General features: G+C 37.9%; 1 protein-coding gene across 7 annotated transcripts in view; it reads right to left on the bottom strand.

Moving 5' to 3' along the window:
- The window catches only part of LOC139765475 (uncharacterized), a 105,816-nt gene that overhangs the window by 12,035 nt on the left and 81,699 nt on the right, over window positions 1-12,082 (bottom strand). For 3 of the 7 annotated variants that reach the window (XM_071692866.1, XM_071692864.1, XM_071692865.1), the window contains exon 2: window positions 3,228-3,344. The exons of 1 other annotated variant lie outside the window; for it this stretch is intronic. In XM_071692866.1, the coding sequence (XP_071548967.1) occupies window positions 3,228-3,299 (72 nt within the window). In that variant the 5' untranslated portion in view covers window positions 3,300-3,344. Of the gene's footprint in view, window positions 1-1,054; window positions 1,596-3,227; window positions 3,345-12,082 lie in introns of all 7 variants that reach the window. 3 more of the 7 variants (XM_071692869.1, XM_071692870.1, XM_071692871.1) reach the window with 3 other exon arrangements.

Below are 12,082 nucleotides of genomic sequence, written 5' to 3'. Positions count from 1 at the left end.
CATGGTGTGGTCTGTGAGGCTTGGTGGCCTCTGGTTACAGCGTATTATACACAAGAGCTAGAGTCTGCATGTAGGCAAGCAAGGCCACCATTTCTTCCTCATGCTACCTTGTTAGAGCAGAAAAGACAATTAGGTGTAAATAAAGATATAACAGTTTGGGTTTGTTAGGACTGATAGCAAAAGTACCTTGACATGAAGTTAGCAACATCAATTTGATAAAATTTTTAGGATTTCATTACTTAGCAAAAAATGTTCTCTCAGCAGTACCTTGAGTTAGTCTTAAATATATGGAGACTTCTTCTGTTACTTGATCGATCATCAACTTTATCTATCTGTCTATATCTCGGACATTCACTCCAATTGGTAATCCCTCAAAGGGGTGACCACAGCAACAGTCTCTCCATAACTAAAGAACTATGTTGCCACTTAGCCTTTTGTGCCTCACTCTTAACAGGCAACTGGTAGAGGGCAACTCTGGCAAACTGTTTGCAGAGGCTCCTACTTAACGTTCATAATGACTACTTCTATTTATTGGTCCTAACTGCAACTTCTTCCTAATGTTCCTACCTAATACTCCTGCCTACATGGTCCTTCCTACTACTTCTGTCTACTGCTCCAACCATTTTCCCAAAAGGAAGGGCTAGTGCATAGCGATCAGCACAGGAAAATCTAGAGTTGTGAAGAATGAACTGCGGGAGTTGTTATAATGGCAAGGAGTGATTGTATGTTTGTGGAGAAAATGCCATTAGTCCACATGTTAGTAAGGCAGACCATTCATAAACAATCTATATGCATATAAAACATTCCTCAAAACTGAGGAACAAAATAGATATCAGAGGTACACTATTACATCACAGTAGCAAACTATAATACTGCATCATTCCCTTAGAGTAAATGATATTCCTGTGGTACTGCATAAAGAGTTTCAGAGGAAATATTGTTTGATAAGTGCTAAAATTATTCCAATGTACATGAATAGGTTAAACCCAATTCTTATCGTCATAAGAAAGGAAAAAGTTTACTTATGCTTCTGAGCCTCCTACAAAGAACGTACCTCACCTTACCTTCTGATGGCTTCTGAGGTCTTCTACCCCAACAGCTTGGTCTTATACCAAGTTGCAATTTTGCTCCTCTGCTAGGTCAGGCTGTTGGTAACAATGGCCCTTTGGTCTACATAACTAACACATCCTGGCTGATATGATACACTTTGTAGATACTTATCCAACTTTCATTCTAAATTTCTCTACTGTACAGTACGCAGTGTTTCTGAAGGCTGTAAGCAATGTATGAAACAATTTTGGGACCCAGATGTCTATACTGTTTTTACTTGCTTTACTTATTGTATATTTCCAGCTCCAGTCGTAATAATTCATGAAGCCTTCCATGCCTGTTATGAAAAAAAAACGAGCTATTTTTGAGTGCAAACTAGGTACCATATCTTCTAGGATGGATAGTTTTAGCTCATTTTCCTCTCATACTTAATTTTGAGAGATCTTCACTATCTATGGACATTTCTTTTTTTAAATTCCTCACTGAGGGATAATTTTCATCCATTTTTTGTTGGGCATGTGGCAAGTTCTTGAGCAAAGTCATCACTGGAAAAAAAATAATAGCTTGACTTATAAGTGAGTCGACTGAAAAGAACATCCCTATGATGATAATCTAATAAAGTATTTGTACTGTACTGTACTTAAGTTTGGTTTGATCCTTAAACATAATATCCTTCAGCCAATATTACGACACTGTCATACATATACACAGACCTACAATGGGAAGGTTAAAATTTTATTCTGATCTACTTACAGGATTAAGACTTATGACAGTGAGTTTCGTTTTAGACAAAAGAGATGAATGGGTAGACTGAGAATTCCTAAACTGCCAGAAAGCATTTGACACTAAAATGTATGAGGGTGATAGAGAAACTGGATCTCCTAGCAGGAATTAGAGGTACAATAAAGAGAAACAAACACACAATTAAGAGGTCTTCTCAAAATTGGCAGGGGTTACCAGTGGCTCGGTCTTGGGCCCACTGCTCTTCTTGGTACTATACATATCCATTACCTGCCTGATTAAATCTTCAGACTTTGACAACATCTAGCTAAATATTTGTCTCAGCTTTAGTTTATGTCTCGCTTATTGCTTTCCTAACTGTACAAACTGTATCATATTCTTTGATCATTCAAATACCTATACGAGGCTGTGACATCCTCTCATCTTCAAACTGAGGTCCTCTTCACAGAAGACTTCAAAGTACACCATAGGGAATGTTGAAATCATCACACATAGGTGACGTACGTGTTGAACCAAATGGCTAGGATGACCCAGACTATAGAGTGGGTAGCTGAATCTGCCTCATATTGCAAAATGAAAATATGAAGGTTTCAACCCTTACATCACCTATGCGAGATGATTTCAATCACTCCCTATGGTGTGCTTTGAAAATTCCTGTGAAGAGAACCTTAGCTTGAAGGTATTTAATAAGATAATAACAGAATTTGATACAATTTGTAGTTAGGAAAGCAAGGAGTGAAACTGCCAAGCAGCTTTAGCTTGGAGACAAATCTTAAGTCAGATGATGCCAAAAGTCTGGAGATTCAAGATATTTGAGGCATGAAACAATGTTGCGGGACGATTTACAAGAGTCCTCCTCTGAAGTTTTAGTGAGATGTCTGCAAGTGTTTCCGCCTCCAAGGGTTGGAACCGAGGCACCCGTCTGGTTGCTGCTCCTCTCTGTGTGGATGTGGACTGGCCACAATAAATGCCCACAAGTAAAGCAATGGAATTCTCTTTCTATCATTTTTTCCGCCTTTGGGAGTCTGGTCTGTAAATTCTTAAAGAGCCCTGATTAATTTCTTCCTTTTGCCTTCCTTTCTATTTCTTTTCATTAGGAATGGCCTTCGTGGGTCTTGCCAGTCATGTCGGTCACAAAGGAAAAAATAGGCTATGAAAGGAATTAATCCAAATATCAGACAGGATTCCAATGTACGAACTAGATGGTGTTGAAGAGAAGCTAAGTTTAGTAGAAAACTACGGATGCTGGTGATATGAATGGAGTCATTTCTATTACAAGGGCAAGGGTGGTGAGCGGGGCTGGTACTGCTATGGCCTGCTATGGCTGAACTTTCCCTCTTAAAAAAGTAGTGGGAAAGGACGAATTCCGACGATAGTTCGTAATTCTAGATGCTGGTAACGAGGATTACACTCAGTGATCAACTGCTAAAACGAACCTTAGGCTGGTGTTGGTATGATGGTAGTTGTGCAGCAGTTTCCTGCTCTGAACTCCGACATTCGTGATCCATTTGGGCAGCAGCCGCCACACCAGAAGTAAGGGAAGCAGAGTTGCTCTGAGGGGAGTTTACAATATATTAATTCAACAGGCTGGAATGAGGTCTATACAGAATAAGTTCAGAGAAACATCGTGAGACATTCAAAGAGATTACATCAAACACTATATAGTTAACGCACAAATGTTCCATATTCATCATATGATAATACTAAAAGGATAACGAAATGAAACATCAAATGATGCATAGGGTAGTATTTACGAAACGGTGACTAAAAAGAATACCTGAATTATCAAATACGAAAAACAATAATATATCTAAGAATGACCCGCTCTTCCTTTCTATTAGGACAAACAGCACAGCAAACACAGTGAATCAGGCAGCACACATGCACTAAAGCATGTGGGACAAAATCATATGCAAAGGCTTCCTTGTCACGACAGATGCAAAAATACTAATCTTACTTTAAAAAAGTTATCGTTAATACAACTTAAAGATGATTACGGTGTGCACGTAGCAGTTAAAGAAATCATACTTCGTTATTACTATTATCATTAACATAGATATTCCTACATAACAATTTAACAATTCGTCTTGAAAGAAAAAAAAAAGCATTTTAAAGCAAACGAGTTCACAAATGAGACCAGCTGACTTTATCACAATCTAGATTTTAAAGGTCCCCAAACCAAATGGTTTACCGTAACATTAATATGTTTTCCTTATTTTCCCTCATTTTCTGTTTGACACAAGGAAAAAAAAATATTCCTGCAAATATGGCAAACTTCGCATTAGGAAGGATTCATGCCCTCACTCTCAAACCTGATCCAATGGGTGAGCAATCACCTCACATCCAAGATCACCTAAAAAAAAAAAAAAAAAAAAAAAAAATTCTTATCTGCATTTTCAATATCCCCCCCCCCCCAAAATGAAGTTAGTTATGCTAACTCCACGTCAATAAACAACCAGACTAATGTTTATGATTCATATTAACTCCATAATTCACTTTATCAAATATTCATATCACAGGTGCGTTTCCATTGGAGAAACGCACTAAAATAGTATCGCGGTCGAACTGGCGGATGTTGGCTACACTGTCGGTAAAGTGCGTCGCAAGGTATCAATTCCTTCTGGCCGACGGAATACATACTAACTCGACCATGTCAACCTGAGCAGACAAAATAAGACGTCAGCTCATGTTTCCTCTGCATTTTAAAGACTAGAACAGCACAACGTTACGAGGTCAAAATATAACCAAACATGGCGCAATACCGCGGCGCGTGATGTGAGCAGCGTCCCGCTCACTCTGCCACACGCCGGCCTACCCTCTCGCCAAGCATCAGAGATTCCTTAGGCTTGGGGAAAGGCCATTAATGCACTACAATGCCAACGTGATCATAGAATTATCTTAACATTTTTTTCACTTTTAATATAACAGCGATGACTTAGGCTTCGCCATCGACAGGATAACCAAACTTAGACAGGATAACCATCCTTCATCGTAATGTGTTTTTGACTTTCTTCTACATGACGCCTGTACCTGCGCGCTCAGCTCCTTAATGCTAGTTTTCGGTTATGAAATCAATTTTGTATCGAGTTCATTTGTATTTTTGTCCTCGTCATTATCTAGGTAAACTCTGACTGGTACACGTTTACGTAAGCTTTTAGTTTTTTCCCAATACAAAGCGAAACGTTCGTGCGCACTATGTAAGGGTAGCTCTGCCGCCATTATGGGAATATTTAGTTCAAATAAGTCTATCTGTGTTTGGGGGAACGGTGATAATTAAAACGACCCGGCTCTCATCACTGAATAATGATAATTCTTTAAAAGTATCTGTCGCGTTAACAACAAAGGTCATTGAGCGACCGCCCGTTCCGAACAGGATTACGACGGGCAACATTCCCTTGTCAAGAACAGGACAGAAAAGTTCTGTTGCTCCTGTAAGTTGAATAAACTAGTATACCATCGGTTACTACAATCCTCAAAAGGGACTTTTAACTGCATCGCTTACATTAGTACCATGGGTTAGTACAAGCCTCAAAAGGGACTTTTAACTGCGTCGCTTACATTAGTACCATGGGTTAATACAATCCTCAAAAGGGACTTTTAACTGCATCGCTTACATACAAGGCGGGATGTTTTACTTCGAAATAGCTATGTATCTTGAATGAAAGAATGTTAACTGGCAAGTGTGATGGTCGCTCTTCTAGTGAGGCACTGGAAGGCAAAGCCTTTAAAAAGAATAACACGAACAATATTTCATGTAAGAGTGACGATGACACAATTTAGCATAAGACCAACTTCAAACACTTAAAAGCCAAATCCATTCCACTCATGTCCGATGCCCTAAACATATTGTTTTGAATGGTATAGGACCAAAAAAGATGCCAAAAGAAGAGAGGGGAGACATAGCACTGTAACAAGGATTTTCATCGTTCAAGTTTTTCTTGTGCTTTTGAGTTTTGAAGCATTCAATTTATGTATTTCATATTTCTTCATAGTAAAAGTGTGTTAATAGGTGATGCTTCACTTTTCATTCGTGACTCAAACACTGGAAAACTATTATAATAACAAAATGGGTTAGGATTTAAGCTCTGGACTACCTCAGAGGTACACTTAATATTATGCCCACCTTTACCTTTAATCGTTTGGATTACTTTAACATAAATATGATTGACGATCTTCGGTGTTGTACGAGTTAGCGTTCCTGACCTACCGTGACGCATTCATAAGAGCATTTTTTCATTTGACGAGAAATGGCAACTGTACGTCTAAAAACAGGTATGGATAATTTTCAGTCTTTATATGATAGTGCTGAAATGGTATCAGAGCCGTATATTATATATATATATATATATATATATATATATATATATATATATATATATATATATATATATATATATGGAGTGGGTGGCTGGAAATCCTTCCCTCTCGTTTTTTTTTTTTTTATTTTCCAAAAGAAGGAACAGAGAAGGGGGCCAGATGAGGATATTCCCTCAAAGGCCCAGTCCTCTGTTCTTAGCGCTACCTCGCTAACTCGGGAAATGGCGAATAGTATGAAAGAAAATATATATATATATATATATATATATATATATATATATATATATATATATATATATATATATATAATATATATATATATCAAACAAGGAATAATTGCCATCCATCAAGTGTAAACAACTTGGCGCGATGTTTTACACTTGTTTTAATGAGTATCATATTACAAATTATTCATCAATTGTTCGCTCAACTTGCCTACATTGTAAAATACAGTAAATCGACATTATTTCAACAGGAATTCTGTATCAATGATAAACTTTCACTAACTGCCTAATCAAGTCTTACTTGAATTCATTAATGACAGTAGAAATAAAACCTAAGATTATTTTCTCTGTATATATATATATATATATATATATATATATATATATATATATATATATATATATATATATAGAGAGAGAGAGAGAGAGAGAGAGAGAGAGAGAGAGAGAGAGAGAGTCGTGCGAAGGGTGGATGTGTTTCAAATGAGATGTTGGAGGACAATATGTGGTGTGAGGTGGTTTGATAGATCAAGTAATGAGAGGGTGAGATGTGTGATAATAAAAAGAGTGTGGTTGAGAGAGCAGAAGAGGGTGTTTTGAAATGGTTTGGTAACATGGAGAGAATGAGCGAGGAGAGACTGACAAAGAGGATATATGTGTCAGAGGAGGAGGGAACAAGGATAAGTGGGAGACCAAATTGGAGGTGAAAGGATGGAATGAAAAAGATTTTGAGCGATCGGGGCCTGAACATGTAGGAGGGTGAAAGGCGTGCAAGGAATAGAGTAAATTGGAACGGTGTGGTATACCGGGGTCGACGTGCTGTCAATGATTTGACCAGGGTATATGAAGCGTCCGAGGTAAACCATGGAAAGTTCTGTTGGGCCTGGATGTGGAAAGGGAGCTGTGGTTTCGGTACATTATGCATGACAGCTAGAGACAGTGTGAACGAATGTGGCCTTTGTTGTCTTTTTATAGTGCTACCTAGCGCGCATGCGGGGGGAGGGGGTTGCAGTTTCATGTATGGCGGGGTGGCGACGGGATGAATGAAGGCAGCATGAATTATGCACGTGTCTATATGTATATGTCTGTGTATGTATATATACGTTGAAATGTATAGATATGTATATGTGCGAGTGTGGACGTGTATGTATATGCATGTGTATGTGGGTGGGTTGGGCCATTCTTTAGTGTTTCCTTGCGCTACCTCGCTAACGCAGGAGACAGCTACAAATATATATATTTATATTGTTACGAACACGTGTGTGTGTGTGTGCCCACATGTTCGTGTATATAACGTGTGTGTGTGTGTCTGTGTATAGTGTGCCTGTATAGGGTGTTGTTGCTATTCCCTATCAGGGCGAGGAGTGATGTCTTCCCACCAAGCATTTGGCTTAATGATTCTGTTTTGAAGCAGATGTTGACCAGTCCTCCAGCACCCGAACCCTCATCAGAGGCGCCTGGCCAAGGCGTGGAGTCAGCTGCGGGGTATTTCACCACCGTATGTCATCGGTGCTGACGTTCACAAGACGACGAGGAATGTGACTACGCAGAGACTTTGTAGGACCCTTCAATCAATCAGAATTGCTCTTAGTTCCATAGCCAATCAAGGGTAGCGTTGTATAGCAGCAAGGGTGAACGCTGAGATTTGATTCCTCTCTCTCTAGCCCAGCGAGGTAAGTGTTGTCCCCCTGCTGTAAGCCTGTAAGCCCTGCTGTGCTGTAAGCCGTTACTGCTGTAAGCCCGTTACCAGAGTGCTGTGTTGTAAGCTCGTTACTACTGTGTCACGTCAGGTCGAAGTGTAATGTTATCGCACAAAGTGTCATAATGGAAAGAGATCTCCTGGCTTGAAATCTGGAATGTTAACTCATGTTCAATGTTAACTCATGTTCAATGTCAAACTCATGTTCAGTGTTAACGTAAATAATTCATGCCTGCTTTATGTGCCTATCTTTGTACACTTGAATTCTTTCATTATAAGTAGATTTAATGTAATGCTGGTCTTTAATTCAATGTAGATTTAATGTAATGCTGGTCTTTAAGTCAATCTCATAACTTTCAGACAGTGTTATCCGGGTGGTGCAACTTAACAAATCTAACGTCCTTGCAAAGACGAGGATCAGTTTAGTATTTGTAACATATATATGTTACTGGCGACCTTGCCCCAACAAGTATTGAGTTCGTAACAATATATATATAAATATATATATATATATATATATATATATATATATATATATATATATATATATATATATATATATATTGTTACGAACTCAATACTTGTTGAAGCACGGTCGCCAGTAACATATATATGTTGCAAATAATATACTGATCCTTGTTTTGCAAGGGCGTTAGATTTATGTTTCACAACACAGGATAACACTATCTGAAAGTTATGGGATTAAAACAAACACACCAAGGGTAAGAATTACTTATAATGAAAGAATTCAGGTGTACAAAGTGAACACATACATCAGGCATGAATCATTTACGTTAACACTGGACATAAGTTTAACATTAAATATGAATTACTCATAAAACATGAGTTAACATTCCAGATAAGATTTCAAGCCAGGAGGTCTCTTTTCTTTATGACAATTTGACTGATAACATTACACTTAGACCCTTTTATAACAAGTTATAATTCTATGATACTCAATTATGACAGACAAAACAATGCACGGTCTGTATCGCACTGCATTCGGAGAACGGGCTTACAGCAAGGGGGAACACCACTTACCTCGCTGGGCTTACAGCAGGGGGGAACACCACTTACCTCGCTGGCCTAGAGAGAGAGAAATCAAATCTCAGCGGGTGTCATGGATATTTATTACAAGTAAAGACGAGCGTCCGCCCTGCTACTATAACGCTACCCTTGATTGGCTATGGGACTAAGAGCACTTGTGTTTGGTTGGAGTATCCTAAAGTCCGTCGCACATTCGCATACCCTCCTTTGTCCTCTTGTTTAAACATGTAGCGATGACATGTCCCGTACGGTGGTAAAATACCCCGTAGCTGATTAACAAGGGTCCGGATGCTCAAGGAGAGATCATCATCTGACTTCAAAACAGGATTACACCACCATACACAAGGATACACAAACACGTTACATACACGAACATATGGGCACACGCACTCATGTTCGTAACAATATATATGAGATCTTCCCCAGACGCGACCTCAGCGATGTGGTATAACATCAATATCTAACTCTACTTATTACGAACTACAAAGATATTGCGCAGACATTGCAAATACTTTGAAAGAAATCACAACAAAACACAGGCGTGTGACTATTAGCCTTCGTATAACCTGAACTGTTTGAGACCTGAGTCAGTAATTGCCATTCGTCTGTTTAAATGGCTTAACCTATTGGTTTAAAGTATGCATATAGTCATAAACCAATGCTTAACATATATAAAGAAAAATACAATTTCAATGTAATATTCTATACTTACAGCTCTTATCATGGTACTTCAGTAGTGTGAAACAAATGCTGTAAGTAGATAATCAACTTTAAGTATTTTGTTTTACAACGTCTTACAAATGCTCTAAGTAGATACATCAACTTATGTGTTTTGTTTTACAAAGTGTCGTTTAAAATTCAACCACATATCTAGTGATCTGTTGGCAACAGAATCAATCTAAAGTTGAGCATTTACAGAAATATCGCTCTCGCGTCTTTCAATCTAAAAATAAGCTCATGTTGCGTCAGCTGGTCTCCTGCTGCTATTGAAAGAGACAATGAAGGAATCGACAGATGAACGCGATCACCTGATTGGCTGACTCTCTTTGCAAGATTTCACGCCTGGTCTTAAACTGGTATCCTGTTGTTCTTGCCTCTTGCTCGCCTTACCTTCACCTTTTCATTTATGTATTTTCTTTGTGATCTCATGACAATGCATGGGAAATCTGCACATTGAGATAACGCAAGACGTTAGCTACCGCCTGATTCTGCAAATATCTTAAAATCGTCCAGCGAAATGCGCCAAAAATCCCGTCACATTCCTGACCGGATAATGATTTTTTAATAACATTTGCCGCTGATCTAACAACTTGAGCCCACCACACACTTGCGCCTAGACCTGGCGAAATGTTCGCTACCCCATCGTGTAGGCATGACAACAGCTCGTTAGGGAAACAATGATAAGACCGAGCAAGATTTATCAACGTGTTTGGTACAAGACTGGGTTAGCACTTTAAAAAGGACATTCAGCCTTTAGAAAACCATCCTACAATTCGCAAGTATCCTAAATACATCACCCAAATTGTCATTGGAGGCGCACTTGAAATAATACCACATGCGGCCTTAGCATTATTTTGAAAAACAAGTATTCTAAAAAATGTTTTGAAAAACAAGTATTCTAAAACAAAATGTTAAAGTGATAGTTCAAAATTCAGATTCAAAACATTTATTAATACACTATAATACATCAAAGGGAACATGCTAGCACATGCACATTCACCCAATAATGCCTCACACAAAATTTCACATACAAATTGCCAAATCCTTTACACGAAAAAAAAAAATCATAATACAAATTACATTATAAAAGACTAATCACATTAACTTAATTACATAAACACATCACGGAGGTATCAGCCTAAATGACTACAACAATCAACATTTCTTTTAAGACCAACCAGAGGCCGACAATATATATAACCCGTAAATAATAAACAAGTACATTTGCGTCTTCGCTATCCACTTATTATAATATATCTAATCATCCACAATTCATAAAAGATAATTACCAATTCACAAACAACGAACTTACATTAATAGACTTAAAATTAAATAAATCATGTACAGTTTACGTCAATGTCCATGAAATATATTTTTCTTCTGCAACTCTTAAATATATACATTAACAATATTCTGGCTATGCAATCAATTAGTGCGTTCGTACCAAAAAGATAAGTTATGTCCCTAAATCTGTTCCCATCTGAACTGATGAATCTTAAAGCCTATCTTCAATATCTTCACTTTACACACAGTGTACTTAATTTTCCAATTCGCACACTGAGTTCATTCACTACTTAAGACTAACAATGTATCCCTTAACACATGACTGTTTATATCTACTTGATCAAAAAAAAAAAAAAAAAATCCTCCCTTCTGCTTGATACAAATAAAAAAATTCAACAATTTAACATCTAAAAAGATTTCATTCATGCGTCCTTCCCGATCTTTTTTCACATTCTCATATATTTAACAGTTTCCCTAAAATTGGTTGGTTGTTCGGCTTGAAGCCCATCAGCTCCTAGGATTATTTAAGCCATCGCAAAATCTTTTAATACCTTATTCATGTATTAAGGATACTTCAAGCTTCATATACACTTTCACTATGCATGTGTTCCCTAATATCAACAATGTAATCTATCTGTATCTACTGCACTGTGCCTTTCCTCCTCTAAACCTATTAAAACTATGTCTTCATTTCCCATATATTAGCTACGGGCATGCACTGCACCATGCGAACTTCCTTTACAATCTACATTCAAAACCTTTCCCCATCCAGAGTTCTCATGCACTGCAAACCATGCACACAATCCTTTTACATACCTTCTTACCAAAGACACAGTTATACTCCTTCCTATCATCTTTCATCTCTAACTGTATCATGTGGATTTATGGACATGTTGCTGAAAACTATGCATTTGTAACATTCATAGCGGATGATGCACCGAAAATTAATCAACAATTCTTTCTGTTACCTTGGAACTCATACCGACCCATCCCTTCTCCA

The sequence above is a fragment of the Panulirus ornatus genome, chromosome 55 (genome assembly GCF_036320965.1).
Source record: "Panulirus ornatus isolate Po-2019 chromosome 55, ASM3632096v1, whole genome shotgun sequence".
Taxonomy (NCBI): domain Eukaryota; kingdom Metazoa; phylum Arthropoda; class Malacostraca; order Decapoda; family Palinuridae; genus Panulirus; species Panulirus ornatus.
This window is presented reverse-complemented; position numbering and strand designations above follow the sequence as displayed.